The sequence below is a fragment of the Castor canadensis genome, chromosome 13, assembly GCF_047511655.1.
Source record: "Castor canadensis chromosome 13, mCasCan1.hap1v2, whole genome shotgun sequence".
Lineage (NCBI taxonomy): Eukaryota > Metazoa > Chordata > Mammalia > Rodentia > Castoridae > Castor > Castor canadensis.
The window spans coordinates 35,165,625-35,192,608 of NC_133398.1; the positions used below are offsets into that span (position 1 = coordinate 35,165,625).

The 26,984-nt window shown below is 46.5% G+C and overlaps 1 protein-coding gene across 2 annotated transcripts in view; it reads right to left on the reverse strand.

Moving 5' to 3' along the window:
* Positions 1-26,984, reverse strand: part of Tmod1 (tropomodulin 1) — a 79,586-nt gene that overhangs the window by 41,907 nt on the left and 10,695 nt on the right. The window contains exons 2-3 of one of the 2 annotated variants that reach the window (XM_020158594.2): positions 18,177-18,350; positions 201-357 (exon numbers count right to left, since the gene is read on the reverse strand). In XM_020158594.2, coding sequence (XP_020014183.1) covers positions 201-357; positions 18,177-18,296 — 277 coding nt within the window. In that variant the 5' untranslated portion in view covers positions 18,297-18,350. Of the gene's footprint in view, positions 1-200; positions 358-18,176; positions 18,351-26,984 lie in introns of those variants that run through there. The other variant, XM_074051404.1, reaches the window with a different exon arrangement.

The following is a 26,984-nucleotide window of genomic DNA, read 5'->3' on the forward strand; positions in this document are numbered from 1 at the left end:
AGAGCTTTGGCTGGTCTGGGGGAATTTCTTTCCTCAGTCTACTTCCAAACTGACTAATTCCACACCACGCATCAAAGCTTTTGGAGTTGGAATTGTCCTGTCCTCCTGATGAGGAAAACAAGGAAGCACGCCTGGCACACAGGCTGCCCTCAGTGATGCCCAGGGAATGACATGTTCATAAGAGCAGCATTGTCCAATACCTCGTTTCTCCCCCGTGTAGGGGACCAGGTCTTCTCGGTCCTTAAACTCCTTTGCTTGCTTTTCCAAGTGATCCAAGAGCTCCTCTCTCTTAAAGGGGCCTGTGGGCGCCTTGGTGGTCTGGTCCTTCTGCCTCAGGCCTGCAGGCAGCAGAGCATTCTATGGTGGAGGTGGGGGGCAGCAGGAGAGAGAGAAGGAGAGAGAAAGAGAGAGAGCGATCAGCTGCTGCCAACTTGCAATTATCCAGAACCTCATCACTGACCAGCAGGGGCCTCAGGGCCTCAGACCAAGTCCCTCCTTTACATGCAATGAATGGGAAAGACTAAGAGAGGCAGGGACTTGACCAAGGTCACATGGCAGACCAGGGGCCAAAATAGGCTGGGGCTCAGGACTCTTAATCCTCTGGTGTCCCTGCTTGTAACATTTGTAAAGGCCAGGGGTCAGGGGCCAGCGTGGCTGACCCAGGCTGAGCACAGAGGGCTACCTGGAGAACCTGTTGAGTGGTGAGTAGGACTAAATTGGGTTTGGATGCACAAGCAGTGGAATATCAAGTAGTTGGAGACAAGAAGCCAAAGAAGGTTTAGGTAGGGCCTTTGGTCAGAACCAGGCATAAAGAAGCAGAAACCCAAAATAAATAGGAATAAGGCCTGGCAGAACTGCAAGGTGGGCGAGGCAGGCGAGATGAGCTTGGCCAGCAGTCCCTGTGGCTCTAGTGGGGCTTCTAAGCCTCCAGTGGGTCTGTGTTCCTGATACACTGGTTGGTTGTTAAATATTTTGAACGTCGCCCCTGGAGATGGGTCTCTCAAGAAAGATAGCATTGACCAATTGTTGCATTCTCTTCTTCAAACATGGGCAGACTTCTAGGCGTGGGCTCACTACTAAAGCAGATTCCTAATTAGGGTGGATTTGAATCACTTGAATGGACTTTGCCTTAATTCAGCCCCCAGCACCTTCAAGAGTCAATGATATTCAATGTTGCAAGAATGTTTAGAGACAACCTAATGCATACACCCTCCCTTCAAGGGGAAACTGAGGCCCAAAGCAAGGAAAGACTTGTTTAAGCAGTTTTCAGGGGCAGATTGGGAATAAACCCAGGGATCTCCCTGAGATCTGGGGGACAGGAAAGCTTCATTTGTAATCCTTTGTGCTCACCTTGCCCCTCCTGCACTGGCAGAGCTACAGGAGGATAGCTGGGTGGCAGATGGGCAGCCTCCCAAACAGGCTAAACTAGAGAGTCGTTCCATCTTAAGTGTCAGTACCCTCCAAATGTTCGTCTCCCATCCCTCACCCACTCTCCAGTTCCCTTCTGATTCTCATTCCCCTCTGGAGGGGAATGAGAGGCATATGGAGATGGTCCTGTGCCTGCACTGAGAGGGATGAAGCAGGGAGGAGGATGTTATGGGCTAGTGAATGTGATTTTTAAAAATGTCTTCCCCGTCTAATGCTTCACTGCTGTTTCAGCAAGCAGGGCTGCAAGGTGGGAAAAGTGGAGCGTGCCCTATGCCCCACCATGGAGAGTAGGGCCCATGCAGTTAGGGGGTGGAGTTAAAGGGCCTGAGGATAGGGCTGGTGTATGAACAAATGATTGAGGCCACAGGCCAGTAAGGTGGAAAATGAAGCCTCGAGTGATTTGGGGGTGACAATCAGGAATACACGATGCCACACGTGCCCCAGTTTCCCTTGGGCAGCAGGCAGAACAGGTGACACTCGCAGGTAAGCCAGGCAGGTGCAGGGTAGATGTCTTCTCCTGTCCCATGGCAGGATGCTTCCTGTGGTGCATGTGAGTGAGGGCACGTGTCACTGCCCTGCAGGGGTCCCTCTGAGATTTCTGTAGTGGATAACCCCACTGCTTTGTGACATACCAGCACTTCTCAGGTGAGTTCACATCAGGCTGGAGCCCTGCCTTGAAGTAATGATAATGCAAGTCTGTGCTCTTAGGCAAGTCCCCTAACCTCATTGTGCTGCAGTTTCTATGGCTGGAAGATGTGAGTAATGATAGTGACTCTCTCTAAATTTGTTGGGAAAATTAAATTAGATAATACATGAAGAGTGCTGGGCACAGTGCCTGATATAGTAAGCACCCCAATGGTAATTTCTTGTCACTGTTGTTGTATAATCAGATACAATACATTTCAGCAGGAGATCAGTTACATGGGTAACAGGAAATATAACATCCAAAGATACTTTAAAATAATAATAATAATAAAAAACCCAAACACAAAAATATAAGTTGTAGTAAGCTCTGTAACAAGTATGCGTGTTTTCCCTATGGCCCCTCAAGGGGACACCCACAGATTATGATCACCATAGAAGGTTTTGATGGCAGTAAGGGCCGGCCACATTCCAGCCTCCAAAGTCTCAGCATTGTGAAGGAAGAAGTCCACGGGGTTGGAAACAGGTTTGCAGACCTGCATCACCTGTTGAATCTCCAGGACAGGGGACACTGATGTACATAAAGCAGGGTTCTCATTGTAGAGCTGTTCCACTTCTTTAGACTAGTGGTCTCTCTAGTCTGTATCTTACACATGCCAACGGCACTGTCCCTCCAGCTGTGACAACCAAAAATGTCTCCAGACACTGCCAAATGCCCTCTCAGGGGCAAAATCAACCCTGACTGACAACCACTGCATACCACCGAAGGCATACAATAGGGGACTAAAGATGTTTTTAATGCATCTAAAAATATCACTTACGTAACATAGCAAAATATGGCTTGTTTTAGTTAAACATTCATTGAAAGAAGTTGATTTTTGAAAAACAAAAATGTTGTTTTTTTCTAACAATTCTTAGCTTATCAACTTTTTAAAGCAAGTTTTGAGCATATCAGCCTCATTAGGACTGAAGTTTATTTTCTTTCCATTGAAGGGTACATTTAACAAAATATCACATGGTTTTCATTTAAAACCAAAGACAGTTGCATATTTTAAACTCCAGATTATTTATCACTTTAACTTGTTTTCAAAAACAGCATGTGACCTCACACTATATATAAACATTAACTCAAAATGGATCAAAGACCTAGATGTAAGAGCTAAAACTATAAAACTCTTACAAAAAGCATAAGTACAAATCTTTGTTACTCTGGATTAGGCAATGGTTTCTTAGATATGGCACAAAAACAATAACTAACAAAGGAAAAAATAGATGTAATTCATCAAAATTAAAAACACTTGTGCTGCAAAGGACATAGTGAAAAGACAGATTTGGGAAAATACTTATAAATCACATATCAGATAAGACTCTAATATCCACCATACATAAGCCTTCTCTTGTGACTCAATAATATAAGGCTGAAATAATCCAAATTTAAAAATGGGCAAAGGATCTGAGCATTCATTTCTCCAAAGCACACATAAAAATGTCCAGCAAGCACAAGAAAAGATACTCAACACCACTAGCTACCAGGGAAATACAACTCCCACCCAGAGGGAGACGCTACCTCACAGTCACTAGGCTGGCCATAATAAAAACAGAGATGATAACAAGTGCTGGCAGGATGTGGGGAAATTGGAACTCTCATACTCTGCTGGTATAAAATATCGCCCCTTCGGAAAACAGTCTGGCAGTTTCGGAGAAAGTAAAATGTGGAGTTACCATATGACCCACAAATTACACTTGTAGGTAGAAGGCAATCAAAACCACAGGCTCACCCCAAAGCTTATACACGAATGTGCACAGCAGCATTTATTCATAATAGCCCAAAATATAAACAAGTCAAATGCCCATTCACTGATGGATGAACAAATGATCCTTGCATTTGGTTATCATTCAGTCATGCAGAGGAATGAAATCCTACAATGTGAATGAGCCTTGAAAACATCATACTAAGTGAGTGAAGTCAGATGTAAGTGGCCATGGATTACATATTCCCATTTATATGAAATGTCCAGAACAGCCAAATCCACAGAGACAGAAAATAAATTATGGCTGGTGCTTAGATTGAACTGCATTTCCCCTCCCCCACCCCAAATTCATATGCAGAAGCCCTAACACCCAATGTGACTATATTTGGAGATGGGGCCTATAAGGAGGTAATTGAGGTTAAGTGAGGTAACAAGGATGGAGCCCTGATCCAGTAGAAATAGCATTCTCATAAGAAGAGACAATGGGGCCAGGCATCGTGGTGCATTCCTGAAATCACAGCTACCCATGAGGTGGTGGTAGGAGAATTGTGGTCTGAGGCTGGCCCCAGGCAAAAGTATGAGACCATATCTGAAGAATAACCAAAGCAAAAAGGGCTGGGGTGTGTGTGCGACTCAAGTAGTAGAGTGCTTGCCTAGCAAATGTAAGACTGTGTGCTCAAAAACCCCAGTAATGACAAGATAGACAGAGAGAGAGAGAGAGAGAGAGATGCACAATAGAAAGCTTGCAGCCTGCGCTAAGCTGGGAAATCTGGGGGATGGGGAGTGACACCTAATGAGGCTGAAGTTTCTTTCGGAGGTGATGAAAATGTTCTAAAATTGATGGTTTGTACTACTCTGTGAATATACTTTAAAATGTTTGAATTGTGCCCTTTAAATGGATAAACTGTGTGGTATGTGAATTATATCTCAAAAAAGCTGTTATTTTTAAAACACACATGCTCCCTAGGGAAGAATGGTCAACATGGCTAAGCAATAACTAAACTAAACGGTCATGGAGTGCGGAGGAGCCAGTGGCCAACAGTGGTGTTGGGATTGGCCAGGCTAGAGCAGGCCTGATTTAAAATGGCACCCTGTTTTACAATGTGACTCATCGTCGTGGAGGAGTTAAGTGGGTGAGAAAATACTGCCTTGGATCTCTGTGACTATGAGAACCTAATCGTGAGCCTCAGACCCAGGCCAGACAACGAATGGGAAAAAAGAGTCCCCACCACCATCTTCTTATTTGCTCTGACCAAGAAAGCATTTGATGACCGTGCATGTGTAGAAATGTCTCCTTCATTTCTTTATTTCTTATTCATTCAACAAATATCTACCCAGGGAGCATTATGTGGCCAGGCAGTGTGCTCAGAGGCAGGGCTCTGATTCCACCACAGCCCACTGATTTGGAGTAACAGGGAGATGGGAGGTGAATAGAGGAGGAGTACATACAGAAAAGTCTCAAGTACAAGTGGTGACTGAGGTGTTAAAGCAGATCTACTCTACTAAACAGCAAAGGTAACCTGAGACCAGTCTAAGCATCACCTGTAAATGTGTACATACCTCATGGTGCCTGTGGGAACACGGAACCAATAATCACTAAAGGAATTTAAATCCCATTCTCCTAATCTGAAAACATGCACGAGGCAATTTGCTGGGCGAGGGACTCTGCATGGTGAGTCCATGGGAAGCAACCATCAGGCTCCCGCACAATAGTCATCATTCTGCATTTAGGGGACCATGTAGTCACATGCACTTGTCAGGTGTACATCCTTACCCCAAGGACAGGTTGGTTAAAGATGAAGTTTGCTCCAGGAAAGAGCAAATCTTCATGTCCTTATATAGGATTGGAAATGTACTTGTATGAAGAGGAGAGTGACTAATGCCCAAGTGAAGGCTGTGTCCACTGACAGTCAGTGTGGGTTTTAAGAATGAGAGAGTTCGAGATGTTCTTTGCTGTTAGACACTCGTAGGTAGTGGGGATTGTGGCACACTGGAGCCTTTGTGCCCCAACACTATCCAGCTCCCACGAACTGTTCACACGAAGGAATGTGGATGGTATGATTACATCTGCTTATTTTTTATGCAAAATCTCTTGATTTTAAAATATTGATACGTAGTCTAAACATTTTCAAAACAGTATTCAGAGCAAACAAAATACATCTGCTAGCCAGACTCAGTCACTGGCTGCCATTTTGCATCTATCAGACTAAAATTCCATGTAGAGAAAGTCAAGATATTCTTTCATCTATTCCACAAATGTTTTCTGGGTGTTCTGCCCACACCAGCCTCCGGGTTAGAGGAAGAAAGAGGTACATACATTTTTTTTTCCTTCAGTTCTGGAGCTTGAACCCAGGCCTTATGCATGCTAGGCAAACACTTTACCACTGAGCCATTCCTCTAGCCATACATGCATTTTAATTAAGATTTTTTTACATTACAGAAAACACAAAGATTAGTATGTTTTTGGAAATAATCATGGGGGGAAAATTAGGCCAGCTTTCCTATAGTCCTCTACTTCTGGTTTTTAAAATGTTGTCTTCCTTTTAAATGCTGTTACATTAAAACTCAGCTGTGTAGCTCAACAGGTTAACATCTTAGTCTGTCCTGCACACTCATACCTTTGAGTCCAGTAGTTCAAAGGACAATGGAAACTTTTACAAAGCCTTAGCTGTGCTGTCAGGGGGCTTCTCCCTGCCCCTGCAAACAGGTGCTCCTATGGCCAAAGATCACATTTCTGCACACTTATCATTGCTGCAGGTAGTGAGGGCTACATGAGAAGCAGTCCTGGCTAGGACCACTGTTGGCTTGGTCAGGGGTGCGTGTGTGTGTGTGTGTGTGTGTGTGTGTGTGTGTGTGTGTGTGTGTGTGAGTGGGCACACCATGTCCTAAAAAAATCATAGACTCCTTGCAGCTCAGAGTTACAAACTCTAAGAGATCCTCCAGGCTCATATTTTCATTTTCATCTGAGGACACAGCTTAGAAAGCTGAAGTCACTTGTCCCAAGTTGCACAGGCAGGCACCTCGAATTCACATACACATGACTATTCAGAATGAGCACTCAAGGATCAGCAGACTATCTTCAGACTAGTGTCTAACCACACATCAGATGGCCCTTAATCAAAAACAGGCAGATTTATTACTTTTCCTATATAAATGTCCAAGAACAAAGGGTTGCAAAAGGTGCCTCCCTCTATCTTTGCAGTGGGAGTGCTGGAGTCTCATTCCATGACTGAACCATACAGGCCTGCTCAGAAGAGGACACAGGAAGCAAGGACCGGGGGGTGGGATGGGGTCTCGCCTGAGGTCACAGGCTGGATATAGCCTAGGAACTTTGTGCTACTTATGTCTCATCCCTCCTGACTGTCCTCCTCTAGGAATAGATAGATCCTGGAAATCAGGAGTGTCCCTGTGTGAGAGCCAATCTTCCCTACAGGGTCAGAAGCCAGGGCTCTGCTCCTAACCTTTACATGTGGGGAGACTGAGGTCCCGAGGCCTGGAGTTAGTGTTCTGGGCTAAGTGAAACTGAGATACTCAACCTCTCAAAATCCCACTGACTCCTCTCCCCTTCTCCTCTTTCAAACGACTCACCCTGAGTACGCCCCAGATACCTGTCCTGGCTCCTCACCACAGCAGGGCAGTGTGGACAAATTGGCTCAGCACCAGCTGCAGAATCTTGACGTCAAGTACCAAGAGGACAAGTAGGATCCAAACCTCTAAGTGCTTCTTTCTCCCCAAACACACCCTGCATCCCAACACATGCACTCTGTGCCTCTTGCTGTCTTCACTTTTCCTCCAGAAAGATCTGGGCCTTTGGCTCAGCCACTCTGACTTACAGAAGAGCTGGTGATACCCATGTCTCTAGTCAATGCCACAGGGCACTGATGCTAACATCAGAGGCACCCCATGACCCAAGTCCAGTGTTTGTTTGGGAATGACCCACTAGTCACAACAGCACCCTTATCTCTCCCTCTGCCACTCCTGCTTTCTCTTGAGCCTCCTTTCTGCCTCCTGCATGGGGAACAGCCTCCCACTCCCAGCCTTCCACTCCTGTTGTGCTGGGTGCCAGGCCTCTGAGGCCCTGGGTGTGCAGTCCCTGCTCCTTGAGCTCAAAGCCAGATAGGGACCTGGGATCCTCTGTGGGCTCCTTACCAGCCCCGGGCTTCCAGGAGGAAGTGGATTCTGAGTCAAGGTGGAGGGGAACAGGTCGAGGGAGGAGGAAGCAGGTGAAGGAAGGATTGGAGGGAGGGGAAGACAGGGAAAGAGAAAGCCCTGCATGGCAGAGGTTTGCTAAGGGCAGGTGCAGCCTGAGACTGTGATGTTCTGAAATGTGCCTATCTCATGGCACAGCTCTCCTTCAGCCAGTGTGCTTCCAGAGAGGTCTATCAGAGCAGCCTCCTGCTGGTCTCCCAGCCTTGGGTCTCTTGCCCTCCACTCAGCAACATGTGCTTGGTATCTGTCACTGCTACCCCCCTATAGCTTCACTGATGCCCTACGGAGTTGCAACCGAAGTTGTCAGTCAGACACCGAGAGCTCTTCATGATTTCACCCCAACCTTCTACCTCTCTGGCCTCCAGATCAGATCCTCTCCCCCTTTTCCAGGTAGTATATGTTCCAGCCACCACAGGCTCCTCCTCACTCCACAGCTGCACCCATGCCCTTTGCCCGAAATGCCATCGCCCTGCTATGTCTTAGTCTTCTCTGAATCCCCAGCACCAAGCACTGGGCGCTGGGAAAATGCAGTGTGAATTGTCCACAGTCACACAGCACTGATGCACAGCTGGGAAAAGGACAGTATTACTTGGACCGCAGAATAAAGGTTTGAACTCCAAGCAGAAATAGCTGATTGCCAATCAGTTTCATTGTCTTAGGGCATAATTGCTTACTTCCATCCAACTGAACAGACATTGAAATATGAAGGCACTCTCTCAGGGTGGCTCCACGACTGCTAGTTGGGCACTGTACCAATGCAAGGGGCTTATTCATGCTCTAGTCTATCTGAACTGTGTCACCTGGAGTTGTACAGGTACAACCTGCACAACTGTACCTGGTTGCATTGTATCTGTGGTGATACAATGTGACTCTAAGTCTCAGAAAACTTTGATTTTAGTGAGACTATCATATATTCAGGTGCAACAAGCATTTATTAAGCACTATGTGCCATGTGCTTGTCACTGGGCCAGGTGCTTTTAATATATTTAGTTTCAGATATGTATTAATCAGATAGATAGATAGATAGATAGATACAGGGTTTTACTATATAGCCGAGGCTAACCTCAAGCTTCTGATCCTCCTGCCTCACCTTCCCGAGTGCTGGGATGACAGGTGTGCTCCTACCCAAAACCTGTCAAATGACATAGAACTGGAGTTGCAAACTTCAAGGCTTGTAGTCCAATTAAATGCAGAAACTTCATTTGGTTCGTTTGGCCTGTGCACTTAAATGAACTGCCAACAATGAAAAATGAGGAGCTTGCACAGAAAAGGCCAGATCGCCAGCACCTCTCAAAGAACTAGATGACCTGGCAATACTGGGCCTGCACACTCACACTGCAGCAGTTGGTAGGACAGTTGGTTAGACAAACTCTGCTTGCCTCAGTCCCCACTACTCCCCATTGTCTCTGACACAGAGGCCAAGCCAGTTACTTACTACATATATAGCACTGGCTCTACTTTTCTTCCTGAAAATTTAAGTGACAAGTGAAAAATTTTTATATTTAAATCTCTTCCAAGACTGGAAAAGTACAAAATGAGCCAAGACAGTCTCTGGCCTGGAGGGAATGAGTCCATCTTCCTTCCTCCACTTACATTTCCTTCCAGATGCGGGGGGTGTTTGGTTTGCTGCCTGCCAGGTACAAAGCACTCAGAAGAATGGAAGGGATGGGAAATGGACTAGAGGTGAGAAGACAGGGTTCAGAGCTTTTCTACAATGATATCTTTTATTTGGAAGAAGAACTGAACTAAGTAAGTTAAATAAATGTTAACATTTGTTAAATTTGAATGGCGGGAACATAGGTATATTCTACATTCTCTTAAAATGCTTCCTGTTAAACATGTCAAAATGGAAGGAAAGGACTCAGGTGTTGAGCTGGAGCTTAGCCAGGAGGACCAGGAGGACCAGGAGGTAGGGCCTCGAGAACTGGGAGGATCTGACCTGAGGCCTGAGGGGCTCTGCTGGGGCAGCAGAAGCAGAAAGGAGGAGGCTCTGTGGCGTGAGCAGGGTGGGGCGGGGGCAGGGGGTGTCACAGGGCCAGGAGACAAGGATAGGGTGGGGACATGCTGCCGCCTGGCCTGACTCGCCTTGGCCCCACCAGGCCCATCCCAGCTCTGTGCACAGCCGGCAGTGTTTCTAAGGATGCAAGCCTATTTTTAGAGGAGAGATTTATTTCTTTCCATTTCAAATGTTTACTTCTGTCCTGGGCTTGCGATTCTGACGGTTAGTGTTACAAGGGAGAACCATGGCCCGTGGACCAAACTTGGCCGTTTCCAGGATGGCCAGGAGTGCCCTGTGCCTTACAGGACCCAAGCTGGGGCACGAAGTGAGGACAACACAACTCTGTGAAGTCTGATGGGGAGCTCTGCCCTGTAACCAGAAGCCCCAGGTTCTCACCCTGACTCTAACACTGACCATCTGTGTGACCTTGAATGAGTCCTTTCTCCTCTCTCAGCTTCAAGGGCCTTGTTACTTTGAGTTTTCAGCTTTAACATGGTCACAATAATACGAAGAGGGTTGTTATGAGGATTCGGTGAAAGCCATCAGACAGCAAGGAACGGCACGTGTCCAGGACCAACTCCTTAAGTCAGGGCCTTCTTACCTATACCTAGGATGTGTGTTTGGGGTGGGACAGGGTGGTGGATGGTTCCAAGTGTCCTTGTGGCTCTGAGTCTACCATGGTAGGTTTTCTCCCCCACCATTTCTTCCTACATTTCCAGGCTGCTTGTTTTTAGAACTCTTGACTCATGGGCTAGGAAGGCAGGGTCTGCCTGAATGTAATTTAATTGCTGCCCCGGGGATTCTCTGAGTCCTTAGCCTATAGCCTCGCTTATAGAATGGCAGTAACCCTGCCTGTGAGGATTGATCTATAGGAGCCTCTAGCTGACTCTGTGAGGTGATGCCCATGAAATGTGCAGCATGGGACCTGGTGTGCAAGAACCACTCACTGCAGAGTACGAGTTACTGGTATTATCTCAGGCTTTGAGGAGCCAGTTGTTTTTCTATCCATGTTTCTGTGGCCAGCGGCTGGCTTTAAAATCAACTCTTAGGACTCACTTCCTTTATAAGATCGGGATTACCCTATCCTCCTCTTTCCTGCAAGTATAGGCATGCTTTTATGGAGGAAAATCTTAAAACTTTCTGCCATTTCCCCTAAACCTCGCTAACAAGCAATATTTATAAACTCTTTCATGTTGGTGGATTCTTAATTTCTTTTAGGAGATTAGTATTTATGATGAAAATAACATAACAACTTCAAAGGAGATCAAATTGGACAAAAACCAATCTTCTGGTCATTCCCTAATCTGCTTTCTGGGTCCCCTTTAGGCCAGGTCCCACAGGTATTCACAGTAGTAGTGGTTCATTACACGGTAAAATCCCAGTAGAGCCAGGATGCATCTTGGGCTGGTTAATTTCTCTCCCCAGGCCTCAGTTTTCCCATCTTTAAAATGGGACTAAACATTGAACTCTCTTAGAGGGCTAAATGAGATAATCCAGGTAACATTTATTTACTCAATAAATGTTAAGTGTCTACCAGGCACAGAAGAACCTGTCCACCATTCCTGGCAGGGGTCAAAGTGTGACCAGCCTGTCTCAAGCTTCTCCAGGCACTGCCCGTTTTCCCTGCTGCCCAGCACGGAAGTGATCTGAGAGGAGGAGCTGGCTCAGCTTCAGAGCAGCATCCACTTAACTCCAGACAGAGAGCAAGGGCAGCAGCTCTGGGGACTCAGTCAGCTGCGGATACTTTTAGCACACGAAGCATTCCTTTCCCGCGGGAGTCCAGTACAACAATCTCATGATAAGCTCGAGTTTTTCCAGAGTGAGAGATAGAAAGTTTTGGGGACTTTTTTTTTTTAATGTGCAAGAGTTTGGAATCCCCTGCTGCAAACAGAGCTGCTTTCCAAGTCCTCGTACTCTACTCTGTCACATGACACCGAGGCTTGACCATTCTATAACCCAAAGCACCACTCTCTGAAGTGTTTGCTGAGTTCAGGTAATAAGACATCCAGGGGTGGCTCAGGAACCCTAGAGTTGGAGGATTCATCCTAGACCATCTGGGCCAACTGTGTCCACTTTGTAGAGAGAAACTGAAATTCAAAGTGGGGGAAAGCACAAGCCTAAGTCCAGAGCAGAGACAGGATCGGAACTCTGACTTCTGAGTCTCAGGGTCTTTCCAGGAAGAAAAGGGATGATTTGCATTCAGCACTTCCTGGGACCACAAACCTAGAGCCCATCTGTGGCCCAAGCTATCTTTCTGAAGACTCCCACTGAAGCCTTAGAACTACATGGCAAAGACAAAATGCAAGCACCACGCACATTGTCACTGTCACTGGCTAGTTGTGGGAAGTTGGACAAATTGCTCCATTTCTAAATTTCTTTCCATTGTAAGCAGGAGTGACAAGAGTGCCTGGCTCACAGGCTCAGCGTGAAGGTTAAGTGCTTAGGACAGCACCTGCGTGTGCTAAGTGCCACATCAGCACTTGTTACACAAAAATAAACGTAGGAAGAGTGTGAAGGACAGCGAGGGCAGTACCTGGGCACCTGGGATGGAGCTCTGCTCTGCTTCTGTCTGAAGATCTGACCCAGGGCAAGTTCTTTCCCTTCATGGGCTGGGTTCCTCCTCTGTAAGTTGGGGGGAGGGAGTGGACACCTGCTGGGCAGCTCCCCCTCTCCTGGTCTGCATACCTCTGGCCTCTCCCAGAGCTGTGATTTCAGAGCTGGGCCCAGGCCCAGTGAAACTGGATCTGGAATGTGGTGTTCTCAGAAAGAAGGGAGTCCCAATCTGCCTTTCGAAACTCACACACTGTCTTGCAAATCAGGTAACAGAGCCCATCTCAGTGAAGGGCCAATTGTGCAGCCGGGGACAGAAGCTCCACTGGCCTTCATTATCTCCTTTTCCTCTCTGGTTTCTCTTTTCCTTGAACTGAGAAAGGGTCTTTGAAAATGTCACTTTTGAAATCACAGTAGTTGAGAGTCAAAAGTCTCAGATGGCCATGCCTATTCCCAAATCCATACGCACCCAGCTCTCCCCTGCCCATTTGCAATATGACTCTTGGTGCCCTGTGGCGTGACTAGGCAAGCTGGTCAGCAATCTGAGCCTCTGATGCCCCACCCATGTGAGGCCACCAGCAGAGAGGCCTCTTCCTGCCAATCACCTGGGCAGCAGTGCTGGCCCTGTGAGAGGTAACACAGGCTGTGGGAGTTTGCCGCTGAGACAAGAGAACCTGATGTTTGGAGGGCCTTCTGGGAGCTCGTGGCCACTTTAGGAGTGATGCAGAGCTCCCAGCAGGGGCCTCAGCTCAGTCCTGAGAAGCTATCCCTCTATCACCTCCTCAATTCCAGAGCTGAGGTTGGGCTCCGGCCCTCATCATTGTCTACCTTATTTGCAGCCACAGCCTTGTCTGACCTCAGCCCCAATTCAGCAGCCCAAAACAACTCCAACAGGGGAACAGGACAGATATGGCAGGTCTGCAGGGCCCTGGGGGCCACATTCCACCCCGCCCCCACCCCACCAGGCACAACAGCAAAGTTCTATAGCGTGGTCAGAAGATTTGTGGAGAGAGGCGATTCTCTTCCCCATCTTCAAAAAGCAGTTGTCCACCACCAGCTGGGCAGGACGTGAGACTCCCACTGGAGCTCCTTCCATCTTTCACCCTGTAGGCCCTTCCCTCTGTGTTCAAGTTCACTCCCCAAACCACCAAGCCACACCGAGTCACTACCCCCAGAGAGCTCCCCAGGCCATGGAGAAAAGTCCAAACACTTGTCTGTCTGGCCACCCCCACCCCAGTATCTAGGCCCCAGCCCTTTCTAGTTGTGTCTACCCTTCCACAGAAATTGCAGGAGACTCCTCCTGTAGGTCCCACACTGGAACCTGCACTCAAGGCTGGTGCTAGGTGCTTTTGCTTGCCTGGAATTCTTTGTTTTTATTCTTGACTTCAAGAAATCTAGGGCCTGGTTCCAACATCACCTGCTCTGTGGCTCCTCCCACCAGTCAGAAAAATCCCCTCTCAAGCTCCCTGCCTGCTCCATTTAGGATGGGCTTTTTTATGCCCATCTCCTGCTCCCAGTTCCTGAAGGCCAGGATCCCTGCCGGGCTCCCCTCTTGGGATCCAGCACTGGTCCTGGGGCTTGGCAGGTAACTGAGTCACATCTACCAGGTTAACTAGAGGTAGTCACATCCTCTGTTTGCTCATGTAATTCTATGTGCAGTGATCCAGGACAGAACTGGAGCAGAATGATTTTGCAGCAGTGAAAAAAAATCTTAGTTGTCCTTTGCCTCCTTTGTTGTTTTCCCAAAAACACAGGCAAAGGGAGACCAGGCAGGCGGAAGACGAGGGACCCTCAAGGCTCTCGCATCAAGGCAGCCTCCAGTCAACTTGAGCAGCCCCACATGAGACTGTCTCCGCATAGCTAGGCAGAAGACAGTTGTAAATGGTAATAAGACAAGCACACACTTCCAGAAGGATCTGTCATTTTATGAGACCTGGTACCCAGCTCCCTACACAGGGATTCTGGGTTATCTGGAAAGAAGCTACTTTATCAAGCCTGGAGCTAAGACTAGGTTGTAAGTACATGGCAGCTTAGCCCTGAAAGGGACCAACAAATCCATCATCTCAGGAATGGAACACTGAGGCCCAGGGAAGGACGACAACTAGCCCAAAGTCACATAGAGTGCCAAGACTGGAAGTTGGACATCTTACCTCTTAGTCTTGCATTTTCCCTACTGAACTGTGATCCCTGTCCTGTAGCAGTGATTATATGTATGCTGGTGAAATAGCACTGAAGCACTGTTTTTCTTATGGGTCACTGTTAAGCCAGAGTTGAGCAATGCTTGATCTAAAAAGAAATGGTATGAAACATTCCATCTTTAATTAGAAAGATACCAAATAGAAATGCACTGAATTCAGTAGTATTTGTTATCTTTCTTCTCCGTGTTGCGTGTGCACCTAGGTACCTGGGATCTAGTTATAAGATGGCTTTGGTTTGGCTTGTCAAACAACACAGGATCAAGGTGACCTTTGCTTCTCAGGGCTGGATATCCTGACTGCAGAGATGAACTCTGAGCAATAAACTTCTCATAGTGGCAACTATGAGATTTAATGATAAAACATCAATCGAACAAGAGGGATTCTTCTAGTTCTGTTTTTCTCAGCTTGCAAGTTCCATGGGGTATGTTCCCTGCTATGCAGAAGCAACAGTTGGCCTTTTGAAGGCACAGTTACGGGCTCCCCAGGTGGCAGTACCTGGCAGAGCCCCAACAAGGTTCTCCAGAAAGCTGTGTCTGCTCTGAATCAGGGGCCCACATGCAGTGTTCTTTCTCTCAGAGCCAAGATCCACAGGCCCAGGATTCAAGGCTGGAAACTGGACAGCCATCAGCATTACCCTTACTGGCCCACCAGCAACGTCTTTGCTTCCTATTTCCTTGACCTGTGCTCTACTTGTACAGAAGTTTCAGTTCCAAAGGAGCAATGCTTTCTTTCCCAGCAGATACAATGACCCATGGATCAGAAAGTCAGGACTGCCACCTGGCCACTTTGACTCCTCATGCCTCAAAGAAGGGGGTCACAGTGCTGGCTGACCCTGACTCCAAGGATGACTTGGACTACTACTCCACAGTGGAGGCAGGGAAGAGAGAATCTGGAAGACTCAAGGTCCCTTTGGGTGTCTCTTACTATTACCATACCCTGTGATTATGGTTGGTGGAAAACTGCAGTAACCCATTCCAGGCAGGATTATTCATAGCCCAGACCCTTCAGGGATGAAGATGTAGGTCACCCACCAGGTAAAGGGCCACACCCAGCTAAGGTGCTTGTTAAAGGTAAAGGGAATACAGAGAAGTATTAGAAGAGAACTATGACTACCAGCCACCACCATCTGACCAGTTGGGGAAACAAGGTCTGTGATTGTCCTGAATATTCCCTCCTTGTTTTATCAAACATGTACATGTACAGCAAATGTCTTTGGTGTTTCCCTCTCTTGTGTAACATAAGCAGTGTTGACTTTCTGTCACAGAATTTAAGTAGTACTTAATCCATTCGTCTGTGCTGGGGCATCTTGGCTGTTTCCATAACTTGGCTATTGTGAATAGTGCCGCAATAAACATGGATGTGCAGGTGCCTCTGGAGTAACCCATGAAGAAGAACGAAATGTTATCATTCGCTGGTAAATGGATGGAATTGGAGAACATCATTCTGAGTGAGGTTAGCCTGGCTCAAAAGACCAAAAATCGTATGTTCTCCCTCATATGTGGACATTAGATCAAGGGCAAACACAACAAGGGGATTGGACTATGAGCACATGATAAAAGCGAGAGCACACAAGGGAGGGGTGAGGATAGGTAAGACACCTAAAAAATTAGCTAGCATTTGTTGCCCGTAACGCAGAGAAACTAAAGCAGATACCTTAAAGCAACTGAGGCCAATAGGAAAAGGGGAACAGGTACTAGAGAAAAGGTTAGATCAAAAAGAATTAACCTAGAAGATAACACCCACGCACAGGAAATCAATGTGAGTCAATGCCCTGTATAGCTATCCTTATCTCAACCAGCAAAACCCCTTGTTCCTTCCTATTATTGCTTATACTCTCTCTTCAACAAAATTAGAGATAAGGGCAAAATAGTTTCTGCTGGGTATTGAGGGGGGGAGCGGGAGGGGGTGGAGTGGGTGGTAAGGGAGGGGGTGGGGGCAGGGGGGAGAAATGACCCAAGCCTTGTATGCACATATGAATAATAAAAGAAAAAAAAAAAAAGAATTTAAGTAGTACTGGTTCTCACAGTGTTTGAATACAGGATATCGAGGAATAAACACTATGTGGGGCTCTACCACCCCTCTTGGGAAGGAATGGGTGGTTTTCCATTGTACACAGGCTGGTTGTATCATGTTAGACACACTTACGACCTGTTACTGCCTTTATTTAAAAATCAGCTGTGGTTTGAAGAGATGCACCTACCCTTGGACTTAAAACATCACATAGCTTTTCCAGGCACACCTGCGGTGCTGTGACTTGGTTGTACTTTGTGTGTCCCCCAAGGTCCATTGTAATTGAAAACTTGGTCTTAGGCGGACACAAGGAAAAGGGGAATGCGGGTGTATATGGTAGATGTGTTTTGCATCCATAAATGGAAATAGAAGAATGAAACCTGTTGAAATGTCCTAAGAAGGGGGGAGAGGGAAAAGAGGGAGAATGATGGAGAGGGTCAAACTAAGTAAGACATATTATAAGCACATACATAAATATTACAATGTATCCCACTGTACAACTATTATATGCCAATAAAATCATAAAAAAGACTCCTATTAGGAGGTAAAAATTAAACTAAGAAAAGAAGGCTTGGTCTGCAGGCTGGTATTGTTGGGAGGCGGTGGAATATGGGGCCTAGTAGGAGGTCCTTGGGTCATTGGGGGAGTGCCCTTAGAATGTAGTTCTCCTACAATTCCTTGAGTTATCTTAGGAAAGTTGTTTTAAAAGGAGTAAGCTGGGCTGGGGTGTCACTCAAGTGGTAGAGTATCTGCTTAACAAGCAGGAGGTCCTGAGTTCAAACTCCAGTACTGCAAAAAAAAAAAAAAAAAGAGTAAGCATGGCCACTTGCCTGCTCTGTACATGGGGCTCCAGGTATAACCACTTGCTCTCTCTTGCACATGCTCCTGCCTTGTAATCCACACAGGAAGTGATGCAGCCAAAGGTTGGCACTTGACACAGAACCTGCCCTATGCTGTTTGTATTTGGACCTCTAAAACCGGAGCTAAATAAGCTGCTTTTCTTCATAAGGAAAAAAAAAAACATTGATTCTTCTGCCTACCATTTACACGAGAATGGCACATTGGCTCTCCTGCTCTCCAGCTTGCTGACTGCAGATAGGGACTTGTCAGTCTCCAAAACCACGTGAGTTAATTGCTTATACTTCCCTCTCACACACAATAGGAGATATATATATACATATATAAAACATATATTCTGTTTTTCTGGAGAACCACAAGTAATACAACACTTTAAAAAACACTGCCAAGGCAACACCATTCTAACGTGGTTACCATGTAAGGAAAATGGCAGTGACAGCTTGAGGAAGTGCACACCTGCAGTGTATACCACAGGTGGCCACGGTGCTGCCTTTGATCTATGAGCACATGTTCTCCTTCCGAGCTACTCACATCAGGGTCCAGCTCATCCAGCTCATTTTCCAGTGTCCTGAGCTCCTCCTCGGTGAGGGCTCCCAGGATCTCATCCTCATCCAGGTCACGGTATTTCTCTAGCTCTCGTCTGTAGGACATTGTAGAAGAACAAAGAGTTTGCCTTCTCAGCTTCTGTGTTGATCTATGAATGACCTACCAGAAAGAGAAAAACTCTTAGAAAGATTCTTCTCAGATTTGCTCTCAAGCAAAAGGATGCATGTTTTACAAATGGTCAGGATGATAATTATTGTAATAAAGTGCTACACAAGAGGATGAATTCTTTTAAAAGTCCTGAACATGGAGACAGTCCTAAGGGCATGTGCTTAATGAATTATAATACACATGGCCATTAATTAGACAATGGGTGGTCATGAGTACTTAAAAACACCTTTATTTTTCAAGTACTTTTCTGGACAACCCTCTACCCTCTATCCAATGCCCCAGTGGGAATCATGGATGCTGGAAACTGCAGATCTGCCTTTTAAATGGGGAGGGGATCCATGAGTAATTGAACACCTGCTGCATGCAGGCCCATCACCTGCCACTTTTCATTCACTCCTGACAGGAAGTAGTCTATAGCAATAGCTAACTTTTACTACCAAATGCCAAGCCACGTGGTAAGTGCTTCATAAGGATATTCAAATTAAACTTTCATGGTAAGTATTTATTATTATCCTCATTTTTCAGATGGAGGTGTTGGGCTTAGAGAAGTTAAGTGACTTACCCAAGTCACACTATGAAGAAGTGGCAGGCTGATAGTTTGAGCACAGGTTTGTTGGTACCTCCAGTCCAAATTGCTCTAGCTGTTGTATCGTGGAAACATTTTCATAGGATCATCTAATGCCGTGACCAGGATACTGTCTAGCCTGGGCCCTTCATTTCACCTGGAAGGGAGCTGGTTCAGAGGGACGAAGTGATTGGCCCAGGGACACCGGGGTTCAAGCCTGCCACTTCCAGGATGTTCTCTTTTGCTGAAGAAGGCTACCATCCATTTCCTAACCCAACACACCCACATGTAGACCCTGAGTCTGCTACTTCCCATAACTATCACATTTAATATCTGCTAACTCATTCCAATGTCCTGACATAGACTGGAGATTGGGTCTTTTAGTTAAAACCATTGTACCAGTGAAGAAATCCCTACCTAAGGAACCTAGGGCTTGACCCCTGACATCAGCCCCTGGGTGTTCCTCACTACACAATACAGCTTCTCACCTAAACTAAGGGGACAACAGTTACTCAAGCCCTTCTGTGCTCCGAATTGACTAAAGTTGTCTGATCACATGACCAGCCCAACTCATACATTACCTCCCCAAGAAACCTTAACAAACCCAAGCTCATCATGGCCTGAAACTGGGTCCACACTTCTCTGTACAGCTCCTGCATCCATATCCCACTTGGATTCCCTGTGAATAGAGTCTTGGTTTGCATGGTCCCCCCTATCTCCAGGGCTTCTTGAAATGAGCCCAATGCCATTTCTCTACCTGCCTCTGGTGCCTGATCGGTCGGTCCTAAGAAGGTTCCAGGCTCTTTTCCTCTTGGAAAATGTGTGCTTGCTGAAGGGCTGCTATGATCTCTGCATGTGAGTCTGTCTCCACAGTGCTTCCACCTACCTGAGCTGAGCTGTCAGCCATCCTTTCTGAAGCTGATGGACAGATGGGTAAGGGAGCAGCTTGGGAATCCCTAACCACTGCAGAATGGAGCACAAGACTGTGCCTAGAGTTGGTGCAATGGGTGGACTTGTGTCTCCCCTAAACTCGGATGTTGAAATTTAACACCCAGTGCCTCATAACCCAGTAGCCTGCTACAAGTAAGAATGTGACCTTCCTTGGAAATGTGACTCATACAGAGTCACTGCAGATATAATTAAGTTTAGATGAGGTCGTAATCCAATGATGATAATCTAGTATGAATATCGTCTTATAGAAAGGGAAGTTTGGACACAGAAGAAGAATGCTTGTGATGATGCAAGCACAGAGCAGGATGATATGTCTAAAAACTAAGGAATGCTGAAACCGAGGAGCAACCCACCTTGGGGCAACCCACCTTGGGGCAACCCACCTTGGGACAAACCACGGAGGCTAGGGGAGACACTTGGAACCAATTCTCCCTCACATCTCACAGGAGGAACGAAGTCTGCTGACACCTTGATATTGGACTTCAGTCTGCAGAACTGAGTGCCAATCTCTTTCTATGGTCTCAGCCACTCAGTGTGCTCTACTTTATTAAGCTGTCCAAACACACTTACGTAACGGTATTATCTTCTTCATAGCAGTTGCAAACAAATAAACAAAAACCCCAAACAAATCCAGGGCTCATCTGTGAAATGGTGAATGGAATTTTCCATAGTACATAAAAACAAAAACTAAGAAATGATAACCAACCAATCAATCTAAAATCTGAGATTTGTTGTTTATTTAAAAGAACAAAAGCAATGTAAAATAAACCAAAACCAAAATTCATTAAACTAAAAGAAAAAGTCTGCATTTCAGACAGCAGAGAGCACATTTCATTGGTGTAAGTCTGTATGAGTGTGGCCACATTTGCAGGAGAAATTGGAATAGGCTACAACTGGCTTGATAAGGAAGACTTCCTTCCCAAATACAGAAATCCCAGTGCTTTTTCTCTAAGAATGGTTCAGCTTGGGCTGATGTATTCCTTTGACCAGACTCCAAGACTTCAATATTTAGACCATAAATGGGCCCCCCATGATTCATTTCCATTTTCTTCCAAAGAAAGCACAACAGCTGACAATGCTCTGGTAGGGACAAAAAAGTTTCCTGAAGGCCTTCAAGAACAATGTAATTTGGTTTTTCTAAGCAAATCCAGGAAAGAGAGAGAGAGGTCAAGAGGGACCTAATGCTTGACATCAATTCACAGAGATGTCCAGGGTGGTCTCCAAACGAGTGTCTATAAAACACAAAAACACAAGTTTATGGTGCTTGCTATGGTTTGGATGTGGTTTATTTCCCAACAGTTCATGTGTTGGGTCACCAGTGTGGCAGTGTTGAGGCAGTGTAGCCTTTAAGAGGTGGGGCCTTGTGGCAGAAAATTAGGTCACTGGAAGGGATTAATGCTGATCTTGTAGAATGAGCTAATTCTCATCAAAAAGAGTTGTTATCAAAAGAGAAAGACTGGTCTCTCCCGGTCTCTGGTTCCTGTCTTATCATATGATTTTTACCCTTGATCCACGCTCCACCATGACATCATTCATTATGTTGTGATGTAGCCAGGAAGCCCCTCATCAGAGGTCAAACAGATGTGGTCAATTGAACTTGGGTTTTTACTCTCAAAAACTATGAGCTAAATAAACCTCTCTTGATTTGTAAAGTTCCTAGTCTCAAGTATTTTGTTCTAGCAACAGAATATGGACCAAGATAGTGTTCAAACAGATTTTAGGTTGTACCACCTTCCACAAGACTTTGGATTCCAGTACTTCTCAGTAGTTAATGCTACTATGCAATGGATGTCTCTAAGAGGAACAGGTTGCAAGAAGAATTGCTCAGTTCTTTTGACATGATACCATGTCTCTAAGAAACTGCTCCCAACATGGGAATCTCATGAAACGAAGTTTGGAAAACAGTCTTAGAGTCACCTCTGGGTCACGTCAGTGAGCCACTCAGAGCCACACAAGAAAGGATGTTGTAGGGACGGGACCAGGACATGGCTCTGGTGAAGTCAGGCAGTTTTGAAACCCTAGAAGCTTCCCATGCTTGTTATCTTTTCCAGTTGACTCCTTTTCTTGATTGATCTGCAGTCAAAACCTTAGAAATATAATCAAAGACAAGCCAGGCCAAGAGAATAGGGACAGAGGATTCCGTATCAAAGCCAGCTGGGCAGAAGGAGCTGGAAACAGACCCAGAAGAGAGAAACAGGTTCAAACTATGGGGCCTGCTGAAAGAGAAGTGTGGGGTCAGGCAACAGGCTGTCCTCAAAGGATGTCACCCTGAGGTGACAATCATCAAAGTTCCTGAAGTCTTGTCTTGTTGCACCCAGGAAAGTTACTATACCACGTATGCACCCCAAGGTGCTGCAGGATTCCAAATCTCTTTTTCATAGGATTTAAAATGCCCTTTCTAATTTCAAGTGTCCTGTGACTATTAGGGAGTGTTGAGGCATTTCTTAAATCAGCTTCAAGCCACACACAGCCAGTTGGCTCACATAGACGGTTTCTATAAAACAGGACTCCCCTCCTGGGGCTGGTGCCCTGAGAAACTGGAGGTGGGGAGGAGACAGGGTGGGAGGGAGGTAAAACCAGTAAGCTAAGAGTCCATTACAAGCTGGGTCTGAAAATATGGCTTGGAAGAGTTGTGTTTTACAACAGTTAATAGAAGGCTTCTATTTCCTAGTGAAGGAAGGTGTCTCACAGGCCTGACACTCCCAGGACTTTGGTTGGAGTGCTAATTGTAATGGCAACTCCTTGAGTGACCCTCACTGTGTCCCTTCCATTCTCTGGGCCTTCTGTTTGCTCATCTGAAACCCCACAGATGAGCTGTCACATGGTGGCTTTTTTGGACTGTGCCAGAGGAGACATGAGAAAGTGCCTGCAGTGGGTTAAGGCAAAGTGGGGAGCTCAGGCCTGATTTTACCCGATGTGTTTATTTGCGGTTCCATATAAGATTTCTCTTGAAAAAAGGATTCTATGGATCAAATTAAAAATTGAAAATTACTGGACTGGCTTCTTTGTCTGAATAGTCGGAAGCTAACAGTACTCACCCTAGAGGATGTCGTGAGGACTAATTATCAGCAAGCATTTATGGGCACAGCCTGAGGCCTGGGCACAGTCCATGCGGGCTCAACTAGTGCCAGCCATTAGAATGAGGCTGCTGGAGCCTCCACCTTCCCACCCTTGGCCCCATATTGTCATCAGACTGTAAGTTCCCCAGTGGGAGCTTATGCCTTATTTGCCCTGTGCCTAGCCCAGAGGTGCCATGTGAGCACACCTGGGTCCTGATGTAGCATCCTTGGAGCTTTCCTTAACAAGTCCCTTCTCTTCTCAGATCCTCTGTTTAATGTCTTTGATGTAGAAAGATTGGACCGGGGTGGAGGGAGGGGGGACTGGAAGTCCCAGGGGGTAGGACAGGCAGAAAGGGTGAGATGAAGCTACAGAGGATGCCAGCATGGCCTTCTTGGAGCAGAATGGCTGTGGGTTCTGAGTAAAAGTCAGTGAGAAAGAGAAAAGGGGTAGCTCAATCAACTTAAAAACATACTTACAAACTTAAATCTTCCAAATCTGGGGTCTGTTATACTCATAGCCCATCCAGTTCCCCTACTTCTCCACAGCAGAAGCTTTAAGCCTCAGCTAAATATAAAAAAAAAAATGGAATTTACTAGCTATGCCCAAAAGTAAACCTCTACTTTTAGTAGGTGAAGGCTGAGGCCATTCATTGGGGAAGCTGCAGAACGAACGCAAGGATACCAAAGGCTCTTTTATATCTTTCACGGAGGTCAGTCATTCTGGCAATGCCAGCATCCACTGTGTGGGGACACTTGGGAAGGAGGCACAAAAGAGGCATCGTCTTAATTTATGACTACACTTTCCGGAGTTCAGGAAGAGCTGAGTCACAAGTTCAACTGAGTATTTTCCAGTCATGCCACCTTCTTAATCCAGCCAGCGAACATCTTGAAGACAGACAAAAAAAGGCTGGTTTACAAAATTGATCCTTCATACGCAGACACTTTGGCTAAAGTGTTTTTATGTGGTGACACCTCAGCACTCAATCCTGCATCTTAGAACAATGCAGTTGATTCCCTCTTTCAGAATCTCTGTTCCCTTAGCTTCAGGAACACAAAAGTACCTACAATGTCCCTGTCACTCCCATTACAGCTGTCTCCCTGTTACCCTGCTTCAAGGTGCACCTCTCAGACAGCCATGCTTTATTTCCCATGACCACCTTCACATCTCTGCTGATTGGACAGAGTGGGTGCCTGACTCAAGGGAAGTCAATTGGTTGGGTGGCCAATGGCCTAGGGCAGAAGAAGGAAAAAGGAGAAGGAGGAGGGGGAGGAGAGTTGGGCAAATGAGCTCCTTTAGTTCTCAGCATTTGTGTTAGCTTCCTAGGACCTCCCTAACAAAGTAGCACAAACTGAATGGCTTAAACAGAAATGTATTGCCTCTCAGGTCTGGAGACTGGAAGTCCCAGATCAAGATCAAGGTGGTGTAGGCAGGGAGTTCCTGCTGGCCTCTCTCCTCGCTCCAGTAGACTCAGGCATTCCTTGGCTTGTAGTTGACTTTCTCCCTGTATTATACATAGTCTCCCCTATATGTGTCTGAGTTGGAATTTTCTTTCTTTCCTTCTTTCTTTCTCTTTCTTTCTTTCTTTCTTTTCTGTCTCTCTCTCAGTACTGGAGTTTGAACTCAGAGCCTCACACACTTGCTAGGTACATGCTCTACAACTTGAGTCACGCCCCCAGCCCAGATTTTTCCTTTTGTAAGGACATGAGTCATATTGGATTATGGATACCTTAATAACATCACCTTAAGTTGATGATCTGAAAAGACTCTATTTCCATATAAGGTAATTTTCACAGGTGGGTATTTGGGGGGAGAGGGGACACAATTCAGCCCCTAACAGTCTTGACCTGGAACATATGGAGAGAACGGGGCCATGGCAGGGAGAGCTGGGAGGGCTGTGAAAAGAAGCTGTGTGACCATGAAAAAAAGCATGTGGAAACTGAGGCTATGCAGGAAGTGACATGGTGACGGAGCAAGAAATCTTGTGAGGTGGACAGTTCACACAACCTGAGAAAGAGGGAGAAGGCTGGGTTCCCAGGTGGCCAGGCCCCTGCTTCCTCAGGCCTGGCGGGCTGTGGCTCAAATCAGATTCCTACGAGATCCCTGTCCCCAACATCCTTACAAGGTCCACCCTCTCCTCACACCCCATCACTGTATCGAGGCACCTTGAATGAGCCCATGCTCCTCAAAGCCAAACTACAAGAGCTCAAAGTCTTGGCTACCCTCCTTCCTCTCTACCCCCTCCTGCTGAGTCTCCTGCTCCTCCGTGCTCCACCCACCTCTCTCTCCTCATTTGCTCCCCTGTGGGTATGTCACCAGCAATTAGGTGATGATGACTGTCAGATAGTTTCTCTTCAGCCTAGCCCCCTTCCTGAGCCCAGGAGGCCCTCAGGTCCCATGCTGCCAGCCCTGGGTAATATCCCTCATCACCATCCCGCAATCACCATCTCCTCACTTGATTTCCAGCACCTTTGCTGCCTATCAGTCACCCAGGATAGGCACCTAGACCCCTTCCCCCCGCTCCCCCAGCTCTATTGATCCCCATAACTACTCTTTCTCTCTTTCTCTCAATTGTGGTAAAATATACATCACATAAAAAATTCAACTTTTTTCCCATGCTGGGAATGGAACTCAGAGCCTTGTGCATGCTCAATGCACCCACAGAGCTCAGCCCCCACCCCTTAATCATTTTTAAGTGTATATAGTTCTACAGCATTGAGTACATTCTCATTGTGCGACCATCACCACCGTTCACATCTGGAATTCTTTTATCTACCCCAACTGAAACTCTACACCCATTAAACACTAACCCCCATTCACTCTCTCCCCAGCCACTAGTAACCACCATTCTCTTCCTGTCTCTGTGAATTTGATTACTCTGTAGCTCACAGGAGAGGAATCGTACACTTGGTGTCTTTGTGTCACTGAAATCCTCTGTCTTTAAGAGGATGTCCTTTCTTCTGTCCCTCTTCTTCCTTGTCATGGTACTTGCTCTTTTTAACCTATGTTGTTATAACAGCCCTTGGCCTGTCCCTCTGCCTCAGCTTTCTTTTCTTTCCATTCACATCCAACACAGCCTCCAGATGATCTCAGTGAGAATTATCCTCATGCAGCAACCCAGCTGCAAACTGCATCCAGCAGCTTCCATTATGACAAAGAATGAATGCTCACCTAGAGTTTGACACCATCAAGACCTGGTGGCCACTGGACCTCCCCAGATTCTAATCCCACTATTGACCTTTCTCTTCCAGCTTTCCAGACCACCTGTCCCCCAACTTCCCAGAGATTTCAGTCCAAGGTTGCTCTGACGATGATCAGCAGTCTGGAATACCCTCTCCCACCTTTGTGTCCTCCAGTCTTAGGAAGCCGCAGAGCACAGTTCCTCACTCAGGTTTCCAGACCTCTCTTCCTGCACAGCTCCACAGTGGCCCATGGAGGTGGTGTTTCCTCTGCCTATCAGAGGTGGAGCCAATGAGGGCCACAGTTACATCTGACAGCTCCACATCTCAGCACCCAGCCCTGCCCTGGTTTGGAGGAAGGGTGTAATTATTGCAGGTTGAGGTGAACTGTCAGTTTGGGATACAGACCCCTGCGAGCAGAAGACAGGTGAGTCCTACCCTAGGTCAGCAGCCAGCAAAGAAAGGAAGCAACCAGCACTCAACTGAGTAGGGAAGAGGTAGACAAGTGGGCAATGGAAATTTGGGGGAGCTTCATCAAGGCTGAAGATTGAGATCAAGGTCATAAAACATGACATGACCATTGTGCCAATAACCACTACTCCAATGTGCAGAGATCTTCACAGCTTATAAAAACAACCTCCGTTAGAAAGGCAGTTTCATGTCCCCGGGCATGTTGTCACCTGTGATGGGGTGCAGACAGAAGAGAGGAGAGGAGGAAGGCAGGGAAAGGATCAAGTTCTTCTAGCTGTGTAAAGTCCAAATTCCCTGTCTTCTCATTTTCCTTGCATAAGGTGACCCAGCTCCTCACCTGCTTGTTGCAAAACTCTCCAAGGTAAGCCACCTTGCAGGGTTCAGTGCAAAACAAAACCGTGG